Genomic DNA, 24,519 nt, shown 5'->3' with positions numbered 1-24,519 from the left:
GGTGAAAATGAGAAACTAAGAAAGCTGGAAATGGAAATGAGGGTGGGTCAGGGGTACAGTAACTTTGGTTATGAAGTGATATATTTCAATTGGTTTGTTATCCAATTTAAAGTAAGTTAGCACCCATTGTGGCTTTCATAATTTTTTCTCCATCATACAACTGCTGTTTTTTCAAAGTCTATGTCATTATTAAAATATTTTCTTAATATTTAGACTTCAGATATTGGTAATAGTGAAAATCCTCTGTACAGATGTTAAAATATTTTTTGTAACTTAATGTATTTTGTGGGTATATATTGATGATTAAAATTCATGCCTCAGCCTTGAGTATTGAGTCAAAATTTGCCAGTCTGATAAGCAAAAAGGATACCTTTAGAGATTTGCATTTATTTGAAGATTGGGGTGATTGGACATGTCTTCATATGCTAATTGGCCTTTCATGTTTCATTTGTGAATTGCCTCTTGATAGGCATTCAGATTTTTCTAAGGGGCTATGTGTATTTTCTCATGTGTAAGAGTTGTCTGTATTGTGTGAATGTGTGAAAGTTGCTCAGTCGTGTCCGATTCTTTGCAACCCCTGGACTGACTATATATATAGTCCATGGAATTCTCCAGGCCAGAATATTGGAGTGGGTAGCCGTTCCCTTCTCCAGGAGATTTTCCCAACCCAGGGATCAAACCCAGGTCTCCCGCATTGCAGGCGGATTCTTTTCCAGTTGAGCCACAAGGGAAGCCCTTGTCTACATTAAGAACCTCAACTAATTCTTATTTGGTACATTCATGTGTTGAGAAGTAAGAGCATGAGCAAGTACAGAGACATTTTCCCTACTTCTCATGTCTTTAGTTTCGCTTAAAAGTTTCTATGCCCATACCTGCCCCCCACCCCCAAGTTAATCATATATCTCTTCGTCTTTTCCTTCAGGGTTTCTAGAAACTTTCACATTATGCTATAAAGGCTTTTCTTTTCCAACTACCGCATTATGAACCAACCTACCTTACATTCCTTCTGACGCTTTCAGACGCAACTGCCTTTCATATATTTAGCTTGTCATTGTCTCATGGCGTTTTCAGCAGATACTTAAGCTTCCAGTCCCAGTCACGTTCCTATACTGCGCTTTATTGTCACGTCTTCTGAATATACCGGTTTTAAGATAGTGATCTAAAGACATTCCAGCTCTGAGATCTGAGACTGTTTCTGTTTTATGCATAAGATAAGTGAGGAAATGATAGGAGGTAAAGTGGGAAAGATAGACTGGAATCAGATTTGGCAAGCACTGAGGGAGTGTCCATCACTAGGGAAAAGATACAGCACTGCCTTGTCCAGTGGAGTAGCCACTAGCCACATACAGCTGTTGAGCACTTGAGATATGCTTGGTCCAAATTGAGGTGTACTGTGAGTTTAAAATACGCATCAGATTTCTACAATTTAGTACAAAAGAAGAGTATAAAAATCTCATTAACATTGTTCATACTGATGACATGTTGAAATATATATTACTAGAATTAATTTGACCTGTTTTTATTTTTTAAATGTGTTTACTGGAAAATCTAAAATTATAGATATGAAAAAATAAATAAAATTATGGCTCAGATTCTGTTTCTGTTACACAGAGCTGGTATAGGTAGAAGGAAAAATGCCAGAATTTGCTAGTGCCTGCTGTGTACCAGAGAGAGTCTAGAAGTTGTGATAAATAAACTTACTTCTCATGGAAAACCTTATGAAGTAGGTGATATTGTTTTCTTTTTTCAAGGAACTGAGGCTGCAGCGAAGTTAAACAACATACCTAAAATCACTCCACTAGAAAGTAGGAAGCCAGGATTCAGACTTTGGCTTCTGACTTCAGAGCCCACGGTTTTCCCAGTACCCTGTGGCATGTTGTCATTGAGCCATTAAAGGTGATTGAGCTGGAGAATGACATGATTAGAATGATAATGTTAGCAGAACTGTAATAAAAATAAATGAGGAGAGACTTTATTTTTAGCTGCCTAGGGTTTTTTGGTTTACTTGTTGTTGTTTCTTTTTTGCAGGAGAGAAATGCCTGGTTTAAAGGCAGCTGCTAAAGTATACCTCTTCTGAAGCATCCTTTATGATACCTGCTTCTCACACTTTGCCTTATCACGTTGGTAGGCTTGATAATGGGCTGCATTAAAAGTAAAGAGAACAAAAGTCCATCCATTAAATATAGACCAGAAAGCACACCAGAGCCCGTCGGTACAGGAGTCGGCCACCACGGAGCAGAGCACGCTGTGGTGGCACCAACATCCTCCGCAAAGAGCACGTCTGCCAGCTTCAGCAGCCTCTCCCTGACACCATTCGGAGGGCCCTCGGCGGTGACACCATTTGGGGGAGCATCTTCCTCATTTTCAGTGGCACCAGGTTCATATCCTGCTGGTTTAACAGGTGAGCTTTAGATGGACAGTCTGTTTGTTTGAGAATGTGACCTTGGGCAATAGAGACATCAAGTTGGTGTTCTGTAAGAGAAGTAAGTTACGAGGGGGTGGGGGGGTAGGGGTGGGGTGTTTAAAATAAGTTCATGTGAAAATTAAAAATCTCCAACATACAAAGTAAACTCTACATGGATATTATTCTCAGAAATTTGGCAGTAATCTGATGGTGATTATGTACTGGTTTATACCATTAATTGGGCTTCCCTGGTGGCTCAGATGGTAATGAATCTACCTACAATGTGGGAGACCCAGGTTCGATCCCTTGGTCAGGAAGATCCCTTGGAGAAGGTCATGGCAACCCACTCCAGTATTCTTGCCTGGAGAATTCCATGGACAGAGGAGCCTGGCAGGCGACAGTCCATGAGATCGCAGATTCGGATATGACTGAGTGACTGGCACACACACTGTTACCATTAATCACTTCACTAATTCATTTTTCAAATAATTACTGGGTGCTGACTGTGTGGCAGGCATTGGGAATATAAAGATTAAAAATGTATCCCCCTCCCTCTAGAATGCTACCAACTTCTGAGGATTATAAAGTGCTGGCCATTATTAAAGTATTATAGTAGTTATTTAATGTGTTAGGTAAAGGCAATTTCGTGATCATAGTACAGTTCTGTTAGGTACTGCTGATTGAAAAAAGAAAAATCCTGAGGCTCACAGCTTAAGTGATTTTTTTTTTTTCCCAGTCACAGATGATAAGCAGGAGGACACATATTTAATGCCCTATTCTAAAACTTTGTTTATTACACTGCAGTGTCTTCAGAGAACAGTCAGAAGTGATGGCTGACAGCCTTTCATGGAGCCAGAAATGCTCTGAAAAAAGGTAGTCAGAAACTTTAAAAAGAGAAGTAGTCCTTCTGTGAAGGGTCCCCTACCAGGTTGCTTTTCCCTTGAGTAACAAATAAAAGTGCAACTGACTGGTAAAGGTAGGGGAGGTTCTAGGATTCCTTGAACCAGTAGTTTTTTCATGTCATCAGGACTCGAGTTTCTTTGGTCTCTCCCTCTTGCGGCCCTTGGAGTATGCTCTTTATCCTTAGACTTGGGGAAACAGCTGCCAGCATCAAACTGAGCAACTTTTGGGGAGGAAAGAAGAATCTCTTCTACAAGCTTGGTCTGTAAATGTGTCCCTTACCTCTGCTCACCTCCAAGACAAAAATAGTGACCAGAGAATATCAGACACTCATCTATAGACTGTTCACTTGAGGAGTTGTGGACATCAGAGAGCCAGTTAGAGTCCCAACTTCGGCCCCTTGACTCTAAATACTTAACAGTATAATAACATAGTAATAGATGGTTATGATGGTTATTTCTCCATCACCAGAATAAGTTTATTTTCAGTATTACATGTTCTGGAGCGATAGTAATCCAAAATGATTAAATGTTACCTAAAGCAGTGTGTTTATGTGAAATAGTCCATTCATGGATATTCATTTACTAATGAGTATCTGTGTGTTGAGTCCAGTATAGAGAGTTGTAAGCAAGAGAAGCAAGGTTTCTGCTCTAATGGAGTTTACATTATAAGGAGGGTTGGATAATAATTATAAATACAACTAAACAGGATGATGTAACAGTTCATAAATACTGTGAAGGAGCTAACCAGAAAGATTGGTGAAGGCTCTTCAAAAGATCAAGGAAAAACCATCTTGAGATGAAATTGTTTGAGCTGAGGTCTAGCTGATGAAAATGACCTAAATGTGTGCAGAACTAGGAAACAAGCTTTCTGGGGAGAGAGAGCAGCAAATGCAGTTCAGGAGGTGGCCTTGGCAGTCATGAGGACTAGTACAGGCAGAGGGTGGAATGACATGATGAGGGATTGGAGAGTCAGGATTTCTCAGGACCTCATAGATCTGCCTGCAAGGCAGGAAACTCGGGTTTGATCCCTGGGTCAGGAAGATCCCCTGGAGAAGAGAATGGCTCCCCACTCCAGTATTCTTGCCTGGAGATTCCATGGACAGAGAAGCCAGATGGCCTACAGTCCATGGGAGCCCAAGGAGTTGGACATGACTGAGTGACACACACACACAGAGACCATAGTATGAAGTTTGGGTTCTATTCAAAGTCAGAAGGAAGCTATTGAAGAGATCAGTACAGGATTTGCACGATTGAATTCCCTGTAACTCTGAATTCCCCACACTCCCTCTGGCTAGCTGTGTGGAGAAAGGATATAGGGAAGCAGAGAGTGAGTTGGGCTACTACACTCCCAGTGAGAAATAACAGAAATAACATCCTTGGATTAGGATGGAAGCACTGAAATAGACAAGGAAGTGGATGAGGTACTTAAGGGGTAGAACTGGCAATACTGTTAATGGGATTGGCTTTAGTACCTGATTGGCTGGTAGTGTTTGCTGAAATAGTGAAGACTTCAGCAATACAGGTTAGAGGAGAAAAATCAACACCTTCATTTTGTACCTCATAAGTTGTAAATGCTTGATAGACATTGAGATGTCAGATAGGTAGTTAATACATGGCTGGGCCTCAGGAGCAAAGCCAGATAAATGAGATTCTGTTCTTCCCCTTGCAGATAATAATTTTATTATTTAAATTGCTAATCTCTTAAGCATCCACATACAGTGATTTATATGACATGATTATTTTTTTAATTTATAATCCTTACCAGGCATACCATTTACTTTCTAAGAAAAACATACTGTTTTTTATCTCTGCATTAAATATAATAAATAATATTAATTAAAAACCTAGTTATTACTGTTAATCATTAGTCTTTTTAAATTAATTTTTATTGGAGTATAGTTGATTTACAAGGTTGTGTTAGTTTCTGCTGTACAGCAAGGTGAATCAGTTATATATGCTCTTTTTACTTTCTATTCCCACATAGTTAGTAGAGTTCCTTGTGCTATACAGTAAATGATGTGCTACACAGTAAGTATTAAGGATGGAAATGTTCACCTGTTGTTTTTAAGAATTTGAGATGATCCATGCCAGTAGTTTATAATACTTGTTAATGCTTTTTCTGCCCCCAAAAATTGATTTGAATTTGGGCTTCCCTGGTGGCTCAGCAGTAAATTTCTGCCTGCAATGCAGGAACCTCGAGTTCAGTCCCTGGGTAGGGAAGATCCCCTTGAGAAGGAAATGGCAACCCACTCCAGTATTCTTCCCTGGGAAACCCCTGGACAGAGGAGCCTGGTGGGCAGCTACAGTCTATGGGGTTGCAAGAGTCGACTTAGTGACTAAATCATCAATCACCACATCACTTCTCAAGCTAGAGATGTTGCAAGTATGAATCAAGATTGAAAAGGTTTCTCTGGCTCTATAGAATTTTAGAATTCGTACAGTATAGTAGTCTCATGGAAGACCTTAAGACATCATCTTATTAACTTGAAAACTTCAGTGGCCCAAATCTCCAACTTTTAAAAATTGATTCTGGAGACTAGGCAGAGAACTATGCTTAAGCTTTCTTTATCGTCATTGGCAGTGTTTTTACTAACAAATTTCTGTGTTGTTTATTTGTCTGTATAATTTACCTTGGTCTTTCTTTCCCCCAATAGGTGGTGTTACTATATTTGTGGCCTTATATGATTATGAAGCTAGAACTACAGAAGACCTTTCATTTAAGAAAGGTGAACGATTTCAAATAATTAACAACACGTAAGTGTTACAAGTTTTTTTTACAAGGGAGAAATACCAGTGGCAGCCTACTTTACACTGAAACCACTGACTTAGTTGATGATTCAGAGACAAGAATGGTGGGGCATGGGTCTCTGCCCACTGGGTTGGATGATACGTTGGTTCTTTTAGACACATGGCAGAAGACTACTGTTCAGGCCAAAAGTTACAACTTCTACAAACTGTGTTGCTGTGGTTCTGCAATAAACAGTTTTAAGAATGAGAACTGAGGGAATATATGAAAGTAGGTACATTACTTGAAAAAAAAACCTTTATAAAGAGATTTCTATGATCCCTTTTCTCTAAGTACCAAGTGGTTTAAAGATGTTATCTCTTTCTCAAAAAAACAAGAAAAAGGCTGAGGAGCCCCTGCAGTCCCAAACTGTCTCTTGCCTATGTGACTCTCAGACTTTCTGTCATTTAGTGATCCACCTTAGAAAGTTCAATGCTTGTTATGAAAAACAGATCCCATAATTTCATTAGCAGGCACAGCAGCCACTTTGTAACTTCTCAAAATAGATATTTATGGTCTCTTTGCATCCAGGCATGTTTCCTTCCATCCTTATTCCCACTTGCTACCAGTTATTGTTCGAGAACATGAAATACAATCCTGTCTTTCTTCTTTAAAGTCCTTCAGTAACTGCTCACTGCTGTGAAGATGAAACAGCAATAAGAGCAGGCATCGTTCATCAAGCTTCTTCCCCTTCCCCACTCCACTGCCCTCCCAGACTCAGTTACTTGTGGCTCTGGATATACCAGGGTTCTCCCCTTCTCTGTGCCTTTACACATGTGATTTCTTCTTTCTGAAATGTGACTTCTTGTCTCTCCATTTTTCTTCCTTTATCTAGCCAACCCTATCTATCGTTCAAAGTGTATTTTCCTGTGTCCTTTCTCAAGGAAACCTTCCTTGATTTTCTTTCTACCTTCCCTGCTTGGCCCAGTCCCCACCTCCTGCTGGATTGGGTGTCTCTCTTAAATGTTCACATAGTAGCCTGTGCTAAGCTCAGTTACAGCTGCCACCACAGTTTGAATTGTAGTTTATCACTTGCCTGTCATTCTTTTGGCTCTTCCCTGGTGGCTCAGACAGTAAAAGCTTCTGCCTACAATGCGGGAGACCTGGGTTTAATCCCTGGGTCGGTAAGATCCCTTGGAGAAGGAAATGGCAACCCACTCCAGCACTCTTGCCTGGAAAATCCCATGGACGGAGGAGCCTGATAGGCTACAGTCAATGGAGCTGCAAAGAGTCGGACACGACTGAGTGACTTCACTTCACTGTCATTCTTTTACACCAGTGGTTCTCAGCCAGAGGCTGAATCACCCAGGGGCCAATTGGTAATGTCTGGAGGCATTTTTGGTTGTTACAGCCAGGGTGCTGCAACTGTCGTCTGGTAGATAGAGGCTGGGGCTGTTACTCAACATCTGACAGTGCACAGGACAGTCCCACACAACAGAGAGTTAGCCAGCCAAAGCATCAGTAATGCTGAGGTTGACAGATGCTGCCCTCCACAGAGTTACCTGAAGTTAAGGACTTTTCCCCGGTTCCTGGTACACCCTATTCTAAGGTCTGTCACTTAAAAAGATAGTCAGTGAAAGTCTGAATGAATCATTGAACGGTTATCAGGGTCAGAGTTTTCAGTTTGTGTGTCTGAATGTACTTAATATATACCAGGAAGCTACAAGGCAAGTGCTTGAGTTTGTAAACATTTGAAAATCCAAAGGATTTTCCATTTCATTTTTTGGAGAGCAAATTCACCTCAGGCATTTATAAAATTTCAGTGTAGACAGTGTTTTCAGTACTTTTCCTCTGGTGAAGCCAAACATGCATTTAATCTTTAGCAACAGAATCCATGTATCTTCCTCATTGATAATATTGATAATATACACTCCTTTGCATTAATTCAGGGAAAGTTCAGGGCTTACATGTTAAAAATTACATGTACATCTCATGTTCTGAATTAATTTTAGTCTTATTTGGATATTCATGGATAACATTCTTATAAATGTGTACTGTTCCAGGAATTAAATTTTTTATTATCGCTCATTGCTAAATATTTTGGCTACAAGAGTTCTAGGGCATCTGAACTCCCCCCCCTCCAATATGACTAAAAAGGAACACTACTGTTTTGCACTATTAAAAAGAAGATCATTCAGCAATTAAAAAAAAACCCTCATAAATGCTGAAAAAATTATGCTTAGTAAACGAAGCCAGTCTAAAAGACCACATATTGTATGGTTCCATTTACATGAAATGCCCCCACAATGGGCATGTCCATAGATACAGAAAGCTCATTAGTGGTTAGAAATGATGGGGAAGGGTCCGGATGGGGTGTGGCTCTTAATGCGTACACAGTTTCTTTTGGTGGGCAATGAAAATGTTCTGAAATTGATAGTGGTGATGGTTGCAAAACTCAAAAAATCTTAGGGGAATCTTATGGTATACAAATTATATCTCAGTAAAGCTTTTAAAGGAGAAAACATTTACTCGAAACTGAGTAATGTGAAAGATATACTTCCCAAATTGTTTTATTCAGTATAGTTTATTGTGTTAGGTTGAAAGAGTTATGTAAAAAAGAGATCTTGTAAGTAAAATTAAAGTGGGTTTTGGTTTTTTAGGGCAAGGGGTTTTGTTTTTCAGGGTTTTTGTTTTGTTTTTTGATTCAGAGCAGAAATACGCATTTGTGGTTTTGCTAGCCTTATTTCCTTAATTCATGTAACCTTTTTTTAAATACTATTTTCTTTGAGTTTAATTCTTGATCAAACGAATGCATAAATTAAAACTGGAAGTAACCTCTCTTGTCCATTACAGATACAAGATGGCACTGCGGCAGACTGTGTCCTGGGCTGCGGTCTGCCTTGTGGTGACTGTTGTTCTGTGTGTTGCAGGGAAGGAGACTGGTGGGAGGCGAGATCAATCGCTACAGGAAAGAATGGCTACATCCCAAGCAATTACGTAGCCCCGGCGGATTCCATTCAGGCTGAAGAGTACGGCTCCACTTCATATTTTATTAATTATGTTGATTTTTAAAATGTCTTAATGCACATTTTGCTTAGCCACAATTTTACACACACACAATTACATGCCAGTCTTAATACAGCTAATGTATCGTATTAATAGGAGATGATGCTTGAGAATTAATAATTAATGTCATAGTGTTTGCTTACAGCAGGAACATAAATGAAGTTGCATTTATAATACTGCATTATGCCTAGTCCCTATTCTTTTTTTTTTTCACTTTAAAAACATCGCATTAGCCCCTTTTAATATTCCACAGACTCTTTTACTTCAGAAACTTATCCTCAGCTGGTGTTACTGTGTTCACTCCTGGACTCAGGTGCTTCCTCCACAGCGGTGTGGGAGAGTCTTTGTCTCTTAGGAGGTGCACGCTGGGGTGTTCAGGGGCAGTGGTTCAGCATGTTTGCGACTGTCATTCAGTTCAGAAGAAAACACACACAGCCACACACACACACGTACACAGGGAAAGAGAGAATATGACAAAGCAGTGTTAACAGGAAACCTGGGTGGAGGGTAAATGGGAGTTCTACGTACCATTCTTACAACTTTTAAAACGTTGAAGTTCACCTTCAGTGACATTACAAGCATATTTGGAAATATTGTGGATTTGGTTCTAGACAACTACAATAAAGTAAATATTACAGTAAAGTGAGTTGGTTTCCCACTGCATATAAAAGTTATAGTTACACTGTTCTGTGGTCTATTAAGTGTGCAATAGCTTGTGTCTAAAGAAAACAGTACATACCTTCTTTAAAAATACTTTATTGCTGAAATATGCTCACCATCATCTAAGCTTTCAGCAAACCATAGTAGCTTTGCTTATGGAGGGTCCTGCCTCCATGTTGATGGCTGCTGACGGGTCTGGGTGATAGTTGCTGAAGGTTGGGGTGGCTGTGGCAGTTTCTTAAAAGAACAATGAAATTTGCTGCATTGATCAACTGTTCTTTCACTCAGAGAAAGGAACACTTCGAGACCATTGTAAGCCTGATTTCAGTATTGTGTGTCTCAGAGAGTCGGGGGCATGCAGAGAGGAGATAGTTAATAGAGCGGTCAGATCACCCACAACATTTGTCAATTAAATTCACTGTCTTAAGTGAAAAAAAATGTTTGGAATATTGCAAGTCAGCAAAATGTGTGACACAGTGACACAAAGTTAGCAGATGCTTTTGGAAAAATGACTTTGATAGAGTTGCTCAAAGCAGGGTTGCTACAGACTTTCAGTTTTTAAAAAGACAGCGTCTGCAAAACGCAGTTAAGATGAGACATGCCTGTACCTTTATGTCAAAGCAGGTTTGCCTGGGATCCATAAGTAATACTTGGTATCACAGCAGTTAACACAGCCCCCTGCACATAGTAGGTGCTCAGTCAGTGTCTGCTTATATTTGTGATGTGTAGTGTGTCCATAACTCTCTGTTATGCTTTGGCACTTGTTACTTTCGATTTTTTCCTTTTGTCTTCCCCACTATTCTATGGCTCCTCCACAGCAAAAATTGCATTTTTATTCACAAAATCAAACCCACACTAGGATCTCTAATAATTTGGGTATGATTCACTTGCATCTTACTGAGTACAAGCTGGAATCAAGATTGCCAGGAGAAATATCAATAACCTCAGATATGCAGATGACACCACCCTTATGGCAGAAAGTGAAGAAGAACTAAAGAGCCTCTTGATGAAAGTGAAAGAAGAGAGTGAAAAGGTTGGCTTAAAACTCAACATTCAAAAAACTAAGATCATGGCGTCCACTCCCATCACTTCATGGCAAATAGATGGGGAAACAATGGAAACCTTGACAGACTTTATTTTCTTGGGAGCGAAATCACTGCAGATGGTGACTACAGCCATGAAATTAAAAGACACTTTCTCCTTTTAAGAAAAGCTATGACCAACCTAGACAGCATATTAAAAAGCAGAGACATTACTTTGCCAACAAAGGTTCATTTAGTCAAAGCTACAGTTTTTTCAGTGGTCATGTACGGATGTGAGAGTAGGAGCATAAAGAAGGCTGAGTGCCGAAGGATTGATGCTTTTGAACTGTGGTGTTGGAAAAGACTCTTGAGAGTCCCTTGGACAGCAAGATCAAACCAGTCAATCCTAGAGTATATCAATCCTGGATATTCATTGGAAGGACTAATGCTGAAGCTCCAATACTTTGGCCACCTGATGTGAAGAGCCGACTCATTAGAAAATGCCCTGATACTGGGAAAGATTGAATTCAGGAGGAGAAGGAGACGACAGAGGATGAGGTGGCTGGATGGCATCACAGACTGAATGGACATGAATTTGAGCAAGCTCTGGGAGGTAGTGAAGGACAGGGAAGCCTGGCGTGCTGCAGTCCATGGGGTTGCAAAGAGTTGGACACGACTGAGCGATTGAACAACAAAACTGAATACAAATGATCGCTGCTGCCAGAGAACCACTTTTACTCTTTCTGTATGTGTGTTAATTGCTCAATCGTGTCTGACTTTTTGCAACACCTAGCCCGCCAGTCTTTTCTGTTCATGGGATTCTGTAGGAAAGAATACTGGAGTGGGTTGCCATTCCCTTCACGGGGTTTTCCCAACCCAGGAATCGAATCTGGGGGATCGTATCAAATCTCCAGGGATCATATCTGGGTCTCCTGCATTGGCAGTCAGAGTCTCTACCATCTGAGACACCAGGGAAGCCCTTTCACTCCCTATTGTAGTGTTAATATTTCCATCTGTCATTGTCTGAAAGGCAGCCTGTCACTCTTGCCTTTCCTTCTGTATTTACTGTTCTTCTGACTACCACATGGAGTTCAAGAAACCTGTTGAGTAGTTAGTACATGGAAAAGCTATGACAATATATTCTGACAGTAATACTTGTAATATTCTTATTAAAGAAAGGTGTTCCATTTTGTTCTGCTATATTTTAAAGCTGGGTTTTATTCTTTGTCGCCCTCCCTACGCCATTCCATTCTTACTAATATCTGTGTTTCATTTTTCTGATGCTTACACTCTTCTAACGCAGAACACTACTCTTTCTTTCCCCCAGATGGTATTTTGGCAAAATGGGGAGAAAAGATGCTGAAAGATTACTTCTGAATCCTGGGAATCAGCGAGGTATTTTCTTAGTAAGAGAGAGTGAAACTACTAAAGGTATGAATATTGTTAATACAAGTATCAAATTTTCCTCAGGCAGTATTTTAAGGAAGATACAGTAAGAGTGTCCATTTCCCCTCTAGGTGCTTATTCCCTCTCTATTCGGGACTGGGATGAGGTGAGGGGTGACAATGTGAAGCACTACAAAATTAGGAAACTTGACAACGGTGGATACTACATCACAACCAGAGCACAGTTTGATACTCTGCAGAAACTGGTAAAACACTACACAGGTATGTGCATACTTCACAGGTGAAAGTTGCTTCCTTGTGTTTAATTTTATGAGGACAGATCCATGTCTTCATGCCTCTTACGGTTTAGTGTGCTACTTCTCACGCAGAATGTGCCCAGTGTATTTTAGTTTTAAAATGAAGAGCAGAAATACTTACCACCCGAGTTGGGCTCCTGTGTAACATGCCAAATAGATGTGACAATAAACGAAAAAGCAGAATTTTATTTTGGGATGTTTACTAAGTAGGCAAAACTAAACACGTTAGTAAAAAGCTGTTATCATGTGTCCTGTTGGGTTGCCTTCCTCAGCATAGGCGGGACTACGTAAGACTTGGTGAAGTGTGATTCTAATGAAATGTGATCTGAAGGTGCATTTTGTTTTCATAGAAAATTAAGCTGTAGCAAGTATAGATATTTATCATTCCTTCACTGATCTTTGAACAGTAGTCAGTATTAGAGTCTTCTGTCTCAAAATGCTTAATCTCCAAATTGATACATAAATGCATCTACAAGTCTTTAAATGATTAATACTAGGGGAGGGGAAGTTTCCATGACAGTTTCTTCTTCAGTGACAGCTAGCTGCAGATTGAGTCTATCAAGTCAATCATCGGTTTTGACATTGACTCAGCACATTACCAGCAGTAGCATCAGTTGTAATTGCACTTGTTAGAATGTGGATGTGTGCGGTTACTTGTTGAGAGTGGAACGGAATGTGTGTAAACAGGATTCACAAGTCAAACCATTGTCAATTTGGAGTTTCCTGTTTTTATGTCTCCCTTTATTTGAAAATCAGTCCTTTAAAGAAGTTTTTACTTGATTTTATTGTGCTTCTTAACACTTGTGGATTCTAGAAATAGCTGTTAATGGTAGCATTCTCTTTGGGGAAGAAATAAAGTACAGTGATCAAAAACAGAACTTTGGAGGCAGTCTGGTCTAGGGTTTAAAACCCATCTCCATCACATGTTTATTGGGTGGCCTTGAGAAAGTTCCTTAAGTTTTCTAAGATTCCTTTATTTATATGAATTTGTGAAGTGCTGAATTGGCACGATAGCTGGGACATAAGTATTCAATAATAATAACTTTAAAATGTATTTAATAAAATGTTTCCCTTGTATGTTTTCTTTTATGCAGTTTCATTTTTGTGTTTGTGCTTTTGTAATAAAACTGATAGAACATCATGTTTTTATTTCCTATGATATAAACTTTTAAAACACTGGTACAAGTATATATACACCTCAGTTTTTGTAAATGATTCATTTACAGTATAGTTTATTCATTTATCTAGAACATGCTGATGGTTTATGCCATAAGTTAACAACTGTGTGTCCAACTGTGAAACCCCAGACTCAAGGTCTAGCAAAAGATGCTTGGGAAATCCCACGAGAATCTTTGCGACTAGAGGTTAAACTAGGACAAGGATGTTTTGGTGAAGTATGGATGGGTAAGGAGCCTGAACTTTTGTTTTCTTTCATTGTCTGGCCATAGATTAAAAGGCCATCATTTATGATATGTTGAAATATGTAAGCTTACTGCTGCTCATTGAAGTTTGTTGTAAATCTCTTAAAATATATATAGGTTAAAATAGTGAAATGTGGGTTGTTTCTCTAGGAACGTGGAATGGAACCACAAAAGTAGCAATCAAAACACTGAAGCCAGGTACAATGATGCCAGAAGCTTTTCTTCAAGAGGCTCAAATAATGAAAAAACTAAGACATGATAAACTTGTTCCACTATATGCTGTTGTTTCTGAAGAGCCGATTTACATTGTTACTGAATTTATGTCAAAAGGTATGTGTACATCAGTATCTCTGGGATATGCGTGTTAATAAATTTTGTCATTTCTCTCTTTATGCATACAGATTTTTATTGTGTTTTCTAATTGGAGATTTTTATGTAGACATATGAAAAGAGAAAATCTGATATGTTAACAGAATACTTAGTAATTAGTCCCAGTTATTCTGAAGGATAGTACAGAGTTGAAAAGGAAAATAAGGCACTGAATTTATTTTGAAAGCAAAGTCCTTGATTCCGTTTGACCAGAGGCAGTAGAATAGGAAAAAAAGTATTTGCACTAGTTGATTTAAAACAATGCAATCAGAACAATATTTGTGTCTTCAGTGCTAAATGAAAAAATCAGGTAAAGTTAAGGAAATTAGTTTTATCGAGTTTTAGTATGCTCTGAGTACTCCTAGAAACTTCTTTTTTACACTACTGCCAACTGAAGGGTGTCTTTCTCCAAACTCAAGACCCCATGGTGTGGGATCTTCAGTAACAGGATTAGGGCAGGGAGAGGAGAAAGAAAGGTTGTCACTCTTCCCTCTTTCTCCTTTGCTGATGATGCATTGGAAGAGGGACCAGTAAGTCACCAAGTATGCTTGCTGACAGGCGTGCTTTTTACCCTCTTGAATTTTATCTCCTCTTTTCAGTATTAATGAGTCACTAATCCATAGTGAAAGCCTCTGATGGCGTCATTGCGCTCCAGATGTCCATCTTGGTCAGTGAGGCACCTCCACCTAGTGGTGACAGCACCAACTACAAGCGGCACATTGACGGGGAAATATTTCCCACAAAAGAAACAGACGCTAGAGGTTAAGAACTGACATTCTTAGGAGAGTTCCAAAGAGCAGCAGGAGAGAGAAGAAAGCCTTCCTCAGTGATCACTGCAAAGAAATAGAGGAAAATAATAGAATGGGAAAGACTTTAGAGATCTCTTCGAGAAAATTAGAGATACCAAGGGAATATTTCATGCAAAGATGGGCACAATAAAGGACAGAAATGGTACGGACATAACAGAAGCAGAAGATATTAAGAAGAGGTGGCAAGAATACACAGAACAACTATACGAAAAAGATCTTCATGACCCAGATAACCACAGTGGTGTAATCACCTAGAGCCAGACATCCTGGAATGCAAAGTCAAGTGGACTTTAGGAAGCATCACTACGAACAAAGCTAGTGGAGGTGATGGAATTCCAGTTGAGCTATTTCAAATCCTAAAAGATGATGCTGTAAAAGTGCTGCACTCAATATGCCAGCAAATTTGGAAAATTCAACAATGGCCTCAGGACTGGAAAAGGTCAGTTTTCATTCCAGTCCCAAAGAAAGGCAATGCCAGAGAATGTTCAGACTACCATACAATTGTACTCATCTCACATGCTAGCAAAGTAATACTCAAAATTCTCCAAGCGAGGCTTCAGCAGTATGTGAACTGTGAACTTCCAGATGTTCAAGCTAGTTTTAGAAAAGGCACAGAAACCAGAGATCAAATTGCTAACATCTGTTGGATCATCAAAAAAAATGAGAGTTCCAGAAAAACATCTACGTCTGCTTTATTGACTATGCCAAAGCCTTTGACCATGTGGATCGTAACAAAATGGGAAATTCTTCAAGAAATGGGGATACCAGACCACCTGACCTGCCTTCTGAGAAATCTGTATGCAGGTCAAGAAGCAGCAGTTAGAACTGGACATGGAACAACAGACTGGTTCCAAATAGGGAAAGGAGTATGTCAAGGCTGTATATTGTCACCCTGCTTATTTAACTTATATGCAGAGTACATCATGTGAAATGCCAGGTTGGATGAAGCACAAGCTGGAATCAAGATTGCTGGAAGAAATATCAATAACCTCAGATATGCAAATGAAATCACCCTATGGCAGAAAGTGAAGAAGAACTAAAGAGCCTGTTGATGAAAGTGAAAGAGGAGAATGAAAAAGTTGGCTTAAAGCTCAGCATTCAGAAAACTAAGATCATGGCATCCGGTCCCATCACTTCATGGCAAATAGATGGGGAAACAATGGAAACAGTGAGAAGACTTTATTTTCGTGGGCTCCAAAATCACTGCAGATGGTGACTGCAGCCGTGAAATTAAAAGACGCTTGCTCCTTGGAAAAAAAATTATGACCAACCTAGATAGCATATTAAAAAGCAGAGACATTACTTTGCCAACAAAGGTCCATCTAGTCAAAGCTTTGGTTTTTCCAGTAGTCATGTACAGATGTGAGAGTTGGACTATAAAGAAAGCTGAACGCTGAAGAACTGATGCTTTTGAACTGTGGTGTTGGAGAAGACTATTGAGAGTCCCTTGGACAGCAAGGAGATCCAATCAGTCCATCCTAAAGGAAATCAGTCCTGAATATTCATTGGAATGACTGATGCTAAAGCTGAAATTCCAATACTTTGGCCCCCTGATGTGAAGAACTGGCTCATTTCAAAAGACCCTGATGCTGGGAAAGATTGAAAAGGCAAAAGGAGAAGGGGGCGACAGAGAATGAGATGGTTGGAAGGCATCACCGACTCGATGGACATAAGTTTGAATAAACGCTGGGAGTTGGTGATGGACAGGGAAGCCTGGCATGCTGCAGTCCATGGTGTTGCAAAGAGTCAGACATGACTGAGCAACAGAACTAATTGGTGGCTAAAACATTACCTAAAGCTCCCAAAGCACATGACTTTTTTTTTTTTTTTTGCATTTTTAAGTGTTTTGTTTATTTTTTAATTGAAGGATAATTGCTTTACAGAATTTTGTTTTTTCTGTTAAACCTCAGCATGAATCAGAGCACATGGCATTTTTAACAAGGAATCTCTGCCCAGAAAAACTGCCAGGTATCCTACATCAGAGTATATTAGGGTGAACTAAAAGTGAGGAAAGGGACCAGGAGGAAGTTTAAATCAGGATATCGAGAGTATGAGAGTGTTGTGGAGATAAAGCTAATGGGCCATTTAGCTTGTGTATTGATTTCAAGAAGTATTCAGTTGGGGAATGTGGTAGAGGTCTGTGTTGTCAGATTGCCAGATTAGGATTATGTCTAGATGGGATATTTAGAATGCAGGATCACAAAATGCCCCCTCCATTTTTAAACTTGGTGGTTCCCCATTTTGTCCTTCACGCACTTAGAATTGGGCCCTCTGTAACCCAACTGAACTCATTACTTCTTGTGTTCTCTTGATCATCAGGATACTCGGAAACTGGAACTGAAGTCGCTTAGTCGTATCTGACTCCTTGCGACCCCATGGACTGTAGCCTACCAGGCTCCTCCAACCATGGGATTTCCCAGACAAGAGTACTGGAGTGGTTGCCATTTCCTTCTCCAGGGGATCTTCCAAATCCAGGGATTGAACCCGGGTCTCCTGCATTGCAGGCAGATGCTTTACCATCTGAGCCACCAGGGAAGCAGGATACTCTAGAAATTATTAATAACTGAAATGTATTGAATGCTTCTAATATGTAGACAGCCTGCTAGTATTATAAGGCATCAAAGAAATAAAGCCATCTGATTAACTTACATTGAATTTGGAAAGAAGACCTAACCTAATGAGTTAATTTTCATTATAAAACTAAATAACAGCTTGCTATGAACAAATAAGTTCAAGTGAAAGCATAATGAATTTCTAGGTGTTTGACACATTCATAGAAATGAAGGAAGAGATTACCTAGGTTGGAATAAAAATGAGAAAAATCAGTAGAAAAGACAAGTCTTGTACCATCCTTTAAGATGATGAGGGATGTGGATGGGTAACAGAAGGGTTACTTGTATTTCTGCAGAGCTGTAAAGAAATGGGGAGCGAAATCATGGTTAGTGGAAAGTGCAGAAGGTAGCTGGTTGGAAATAAGGCTAGAGACGTGTATGGGGCAGACTGAAGGACTGCTCTGAATTGGTCTTACAGTTAACTTATCAAGTACCTGCTCTCTGCCATGAATGAGCTTCAGAGGGTCCAGAAAACTTCTCTGAAATTTTCCATCAGTTTTTTCATACTCAAGTGTATTTTTCTAGACAAAGAGTCAGTAGTTTTCATCAGATTCTCAAAATAACACATGACCAAAAAAAAGTTAAAGGCCCACTGGTACATCTAGAATGCTCCAATGGATGGATACAAGGAACACTTAAGGGAGGGAGGATTTGTTGTAATTGGTTAAAGAGCAAAGAAAAACAGTTGTCTAAATGACACATTCCAATCCCCTATTCTTGCTGTTTCTGGGCTCTGCTTTCTGGGCAGCTTTTGTACTGTTTTAGCAATTATCATTACACCGAATGATGTTCTGCTTAGTGGATTGATTGTGGCACTTTATCTAGATTCTGAGCCCAGAAACAAAGAACTGTAGCTTTTGCTTCTTTCAGTATTTCCACATTGTCATGCAGAGTATTTATGTAACATCAGTCTGTCCTGCAGGCTAAAAAGAAGTGTCACTTCCTCTATTTAAGGACAGTTCTTAAACTATGTTCTTCATCCTTTCATTTAAACAGAAAACCCTCCTGTGGTCCCAGCATCCACTTTTCGCCAACTTCTTTCTGGCTCTTGCTTTCCTTCACAGTCAAGATTTTTTTTTTTAAAGAACAGACAGTATTACATCTTTAAATCCTAATTAGTTCATTTTACTCTTGTTAAATGTGTTTATTGTTCATGAATGTCCTGCTGTCTGTTACAGGGAGCTTATTAGATTTCCTGAAGGAGGGAGATGGAAAGTATCTGAAGCTCCCACAGCTGGTTGACATGGCTGCTCAGGTACTTGTGTGTTCATCCGTGTGTCCATTTGAACTGCGAGTGCACATTAAAAATGTAAACTAATCTTTGTGTGTGTGTGTGCGCGCATATGCTAAGTCTCTTCAGTCTTATCCAACTCTTTGTGACCCTGTGGACCACAGCCCATCAGGCTCCTCAGAATACTATTGTTTATATGGTGAGATCATGGAGTTTTAGAGCTGGGAGGAACATTACGGATAATCCAGTCTAATCTCTGTATATTACAGATACTGTAGTATCTGAGGAGCCAGGTGTCTTAAGATTTGTACAACTTATAAGTATTAGAGTCAGTGATCCCAGTACTATGCTGCCCTGTATCATGTGGCCTTTCAGAAACATATGCATCCACAAATACAAAATCTGTATGTATATATACTTCAGCAGATACATGTTAAGACAGTGAATGATTGCTGTTCCAAAGAAAATATTAGAAATCTGAAGTATATGCTGCAGAAGACCTGAACAAAGCTGGGAGTGGGGTGTGGTAGATCAGCAGATACTAAGCAACACAGAGTCACACTGATCCTACCAGGATAGAAGGTGGAAAGGTAATATTACCTGAGTGAAAGGGTTAGTCTCTCAGTCATGTCCAACTCTTTGGGACCCCATAGAATGTAGCCCTCCAGGCTCCTCTGTCCGTGGAATTTTCCAGGCAAGACACTAAAGTGGGTAGCCATTCCCTTCTCCAAGGGATCTTTCCAACCCAGGGATCAAACTCAGGTCTTCTACATTGCAGGCAGATTCATTACCTTCTGAGCCACCAGGGAAGGCCCAGTATACCTTAAGTAATTAATCATATTGGTCTTTAAATAAAGAAAAATAAAGTATATGCTGAATTTCTTTTTTAATATAGCCCCAAACAAGAATTTAGATGGCGGGTGTACAGTTTAAGATGCGGTAGTTTTACTCTTCTGAGTTTTTGTTTTTAAATATAATTGAGAACTATTAAGAGTATTATTCAGATGTGTGGTAGGTATTCAAGGGGCCTATTATTGCTTTGGTTGACACACTGAATCTAAGGCTCCTCTCACAATGAGTGTCCAGATGTCCACAGCATCTGGCAATTCAGAGAAACTTTATACCAAGAAAACCGTGCCTGTGCGACCTTAGCATATGTCAAGCCTCGTCCATACGCCTGAGCTCCAGGCTCTGAGCCCCTTTATGGGCAGACTGTTCATCTGTGAAGGGCCAGCTGAATGCTTCAGGCTTTGTGGGCCACATGCCATCTCTTTTCTCCCCTTCCCCCACTTCTCCCCTCTCCTTCTCTCGACCCCTCACTTCTCCTCATCCTTCTCTCCCTGCTCCATTAAAAGGTTTTCTGTTTTTCCTATCATCTACTAGACTGCCGCATTACCATCATCTCTTTTCCAGAGGCGTGTCTTCAGTGATCTGGTTTAACATTAACCAGAATTGCCCTCTCCATCCTTTCCTTCATACCATATATGTTTGTTTTTCTTCCCAAGATTGCTGATGGTATGGCCTATATTGAAAGAATGAACTATATTCATCGAGATCTTCGGGCTGCTAATATTCTTGTAGGAGAAAACCTTGTGTGCAAAATAGCAGATTTTGGCTTAGCAAGGTTAATTGAAGACAATGAATATACGGCAAGACAAGGTAAAATGACTGTTTAATAAATGCTGGTAACCTCATTTTCAATGAATGGGTTTTCTTACCGTTCTTTTGAACACACAGGGTTGTATAGAATTAAGCAAACAGCTCTAGGCCTGCTCAAAAGAGTCATAGAAACATTGATTTTTGATCATAAAATTATACATAGTGCATAATACTATGGCTTTCTGATGGCTCTTTCCCCCAGAGAAGAACCTGACTGTGGGTGGTGTTTGCATTATGAATATTCTCCTCTTCACACTTCCCTTGCCATGCCAACAAATAAGAAACATTTTAAAATAACGTTTCTAACAAACCTCAGAACCATCCAGGTTTTACTACATTAAGCACTAGAAGCTCAGTGCTTTGTTTTCCATCTCCATACCTGTGTGCTGTCCCCTCCAGCTAGAATATCTTCCTGTTCTTCTTCAGTCTTCATTTATGAAAATTCTAACCACTCTTGAAGGCTAAACTTCGCTACCACTGTTTAAATGAAACCTTTTATGATTGTGCTAATGAAAATTGATCTTCTGTTTGTCAGAACATCTAAAGAACTATATTTTACAACATTATATATCTACATAAGTAACTTTAAGTATTTAAGACACCTATAATCTTGTTTTCACTATAAGTATATAAACATCACAAAGGCTGTGTTTTTGTGTCTCTGCTAACAATTAGCATAATATGCATAAAAAGTGCTAAGACAGGCTTTTCAAAATGATAGTACAGTAAAATTTTCTAGAGAGAGATCATAATATAGAAAGGAGATTATGGTCGAAAACCAGTAGACATTAGAACCAACAGAATATACTCTTGGCAGCCAGCAGTTGTAACTACTAGGAGCTCAGTTCAGTTCAGTTGCTCAGTCGTGTCTGACTCTTTGTGACCCCATGGACTGCAGCACGCAGGCAGCTGGACTGACTTAAAAAGTTATAGATCCTATAATCCATGTTTTTGGTTGCTTCTTACTAGCGTTTTTACCTCTGTTCCTTCTTGAATGGTTGGTTGTCTGTCCCCACCAGCCATGCTCTTTCTTATGTCATTGAGTATCTTATCGGGAAGAAATGTGTTTTCTACTAACGGGAATTTTAAATAGTATTAAAGAAGATCTTGTACTTTTGAAGAATTTGACACTGATGACAGGTGCAGTAGGGATACTGACAGAAAATGAGCCCTGCTTTTGCCATAAGTGCACAGAAAGAAACCAGTTACTGAAGCAAGCTTGTCAATACTGTTTTAGGTGCAAAATTTCCAATCAAGTGGACAGCTCCTGAGGCTGCATTGTATGGTCGATTTACAATCAAGTCTGATGTGTGGTCATTTGGAATTCTACAGACAGAATTGGTAACAAAGGGCAGAGTGCCATATCCAGGTGAGCTTGCATTTCATGTAACTGGAGTTTATGGGGGAGAGGCCTTTTTTTCCTCTTTATCTGTCTGTCTTCTTTCTTCCCTCCCTCCCTCCCTCTCTCTTTTTGGCATTTGGTGAGCAGTCTGTGAGAGCCGCAGTCCTTGAGATGGGGCTCTGTGTGCATAGCTTTCTCCCTTTTCTAAAAGGGTCTTTTTGCTCTACTGTTCTCTCAGATGATGAGCATAAATATATCTCAGTCATCTCCTTCCCTTCCTTCCACAAGTAACTGAGGGTATGCTTAGCCTGTGATAACACAGGGTGAGCTGCTGATGAAATAGTTGGGGATTACGTAGGAATACAAGAAAGGACCTGTGTAATAAATTTGAGCAAAGTCAAACAGGTGACATTAGATAAGGAAATTGTTTCAAGGAAGTGACTTGATATAAAGTAACATAATCAGTATATTTGGCAAAACCAGAACTAGAACTCATTCTTCTGAATTCCTTTCAGACACTGTCTTGCCTCTGTTCCTCATTAGCCCAAGTTTGGGGTTGGCTTTGAAAAGCATGAGTAATAAAAACCAGATTTTTGGTGGAATGAAGAAAGTTAGATATGTTGAAACAGATTAGCATTTTTCTAAGCTTTTGTTGATGTCCTTTGACATTTAACATTCATTTTTCTGTCAGGATCGTTTCAGTAATGAAACTCACTTGAATATATCTCGAATTAGTGGTTGGGGGGTTGGTTCTGTTTGGCTCGTCGTGTGTAGGGGCACCGTTTCTCACTGTTTCTCGCTGTTTGACGCTCGTGTGTCAGGTATGGTGAACCGCGAGGTGCTGGAGCAGGTGGAGCGAGGGTACAGGATGCCATGCCCGCAGGGCTGTCCAGAGTCCCTCCATGAATTGATGAATCTGTGTTGGAAGAAGGACCCTGATGAGAGACCAACATTTGAGTATATCCAGTCCTTCCTGGAAGACTATTTCACTGCTACAGAGCCACAGTACCAGCCAGGAGAAAATTTATAATCCAAGAAGCCTATTTTATACGCACCGATCTGCCAAAATTGTAAAGAACTTGTGTAGACTTCCTCACTTACGTACAGGAATCAAAAGAAGAAAATCTTCTTCACCCTGCATGTTTTTGATGGTAAACTGGAATTTCAGACATGGTTGCACAAAACCACTTTTTTTTTTTTCCAAGTGTTAAACTCTAAAGTACCAATGATGAATTTTTCCAGCTGATTTCAGGGTCCAAAGAAAGTATAGTTAAGATTTGGATGACCATGTGAATGATGGCATGACAATGAAGAGCAGCAAGGCTACTGCTTATGAATCACTCCCTTTTATTCCCCAAACTCACAATTAAGAGAAATTTATCAATCAGTATAGGCAAAACTTGGGAGATTAAAATCAGTTATACCATAATAAAATCTAGAATTATGGAATTTTCACGGGACCAAACAATTCCATTCCAGTTTTTAAAAATATCTTGCATTTATTCTTAGAAGTTTTTTCTAAGTTGAACAGTTAATATGCAACCTTTATATATGCCTCTGTTTGTATGGAAGTGGGCCAGGTTTTTAGAAGCAGAAAGGAAACGGCATCTAAAACTTGATTAACTGTTAGATGACAGCAGTGGAATTTGAAAGTGTAATGCACTGTGTTAATTCTCAATATACTCATGAAACTGGAAAGTAGAAGACATTTTTCATTTTAATCATTTCTTAATAGCTCAGTTTAAAATAATGAAGGTAATTAGAAAGTGAGCTAATCTTTTGTAAGGTTGCATTGATTTTTTTTTAAAGGCAATATATAATTGAAATCGTACAATCCAAGGGGAAATCTTTTAATCTTTAGATAGCATGAAAAAAATAAACTCAGCGTTTTTTAACAGTCATTTTTGAAAAGTAGACTGGTACTGTGAGATTGCTAATATGTACTTAACGGTGGGTGCCACAAATGGAAAATATCACTAGATCAGGGACTTGAATGCACTTTTGCTCATACTGACTATAGACTAACAGAGAGGAAAATGTATTTAAAAGAAATATGAGAAAAGAAACTGTGAAAGTTTTACAGATAGAGAGATGGGATGTTGTGTTTAACGTTGATGTTATGGAGTGACAAAATGGCTTTGCTGGCACTCAAAGCTCCTCACTTAATCTATTTTCTGAGATTTTAAGAGTTATAGGTAGGACTATAAAACTAATCTTTCTTAACACAAACACTAAATGAGTGCTGTAGCCTCAAATAGCTAAGTTAAGGCTTCCCACTAATTCCAGTGATACAGCGTCTATGCAGAATGTTTTTAGAACTCCAGTTTTCAAGTCCGTGTTGAAATCTGCATTCCCTTTTTAAGTATACTTAATGATGATCATTTTTCCCCTTTTAGAATTTAGTTGATTTGAGGAGAACGTACTCAGTATAATTGGTGAAAAGAGGGGGACAGTTGTTGCATATTTAAAGTACGCCAGTGAAACATACAGAATAATACTGATTTTGATGACTAACTCAAAAAGAAAATTTAAATCCCAAAATATGAATTTGAATGGCAGCGTCACGGGTGTAAGTGTCTAGCAAAGGAACTGAGT

At 39.4% G+C, this 24,519-nt stretch overlaps 1 protein-coding gene across 1 annotated transcript; it reads left to right on the top strand.

Moving 5' to 3' along the window:
- Positions 1-2,136: 2,136 nt before the first annotated feature.
- On the top strand, positions 2,137-22,954 carry YES1 (YES proto-oncogene 1, Src family tyrosine kinase). The gene is made up of 11 exons (XM_052660287.1): positions 2,137-2,401; positions 5,961-6,060; positions 8,962-9,060; positions 12,107-12,210; positions 12,297-12,446; positions 13,730-13,885; positions 14,053-14,232; positions 18,871-18,947; positions 20,429-20,582; positions 21,820-21,951; positions 22,746-22,954. Exons 1-11 carry the CDS (start codon positions 2,137-2,139, stop codon positions 22,952-22,954), a joined length of 1,626 nt encoding a protein of 541 aa, XP_052516247.1.
- Positions 22,955-24,519: the final 1,565 nt, after the last annotated feature.

The sequence above is a fragment of the Budorcas taxicolor genome, chromosome 22, assembly GCF_023091745.1.
Source record: "Budorcas taxicolor isolate Tak-1 chromosome 22, Takin1.1, whole genome shotgun sequence".
Classification (NCBI taxonomy): domain Eukaryota; kingdom Metazoa; phylum Chordata; class Mammalia; order Artiodactyla; family Bovidae; genus Budorcas; species Budorcas taxicolor.
The sequence above is the reverse complement of the archived record's forward strand: the minus strand, read 5'-3'. Positions and strand labels throughout refer to the sequence as shown.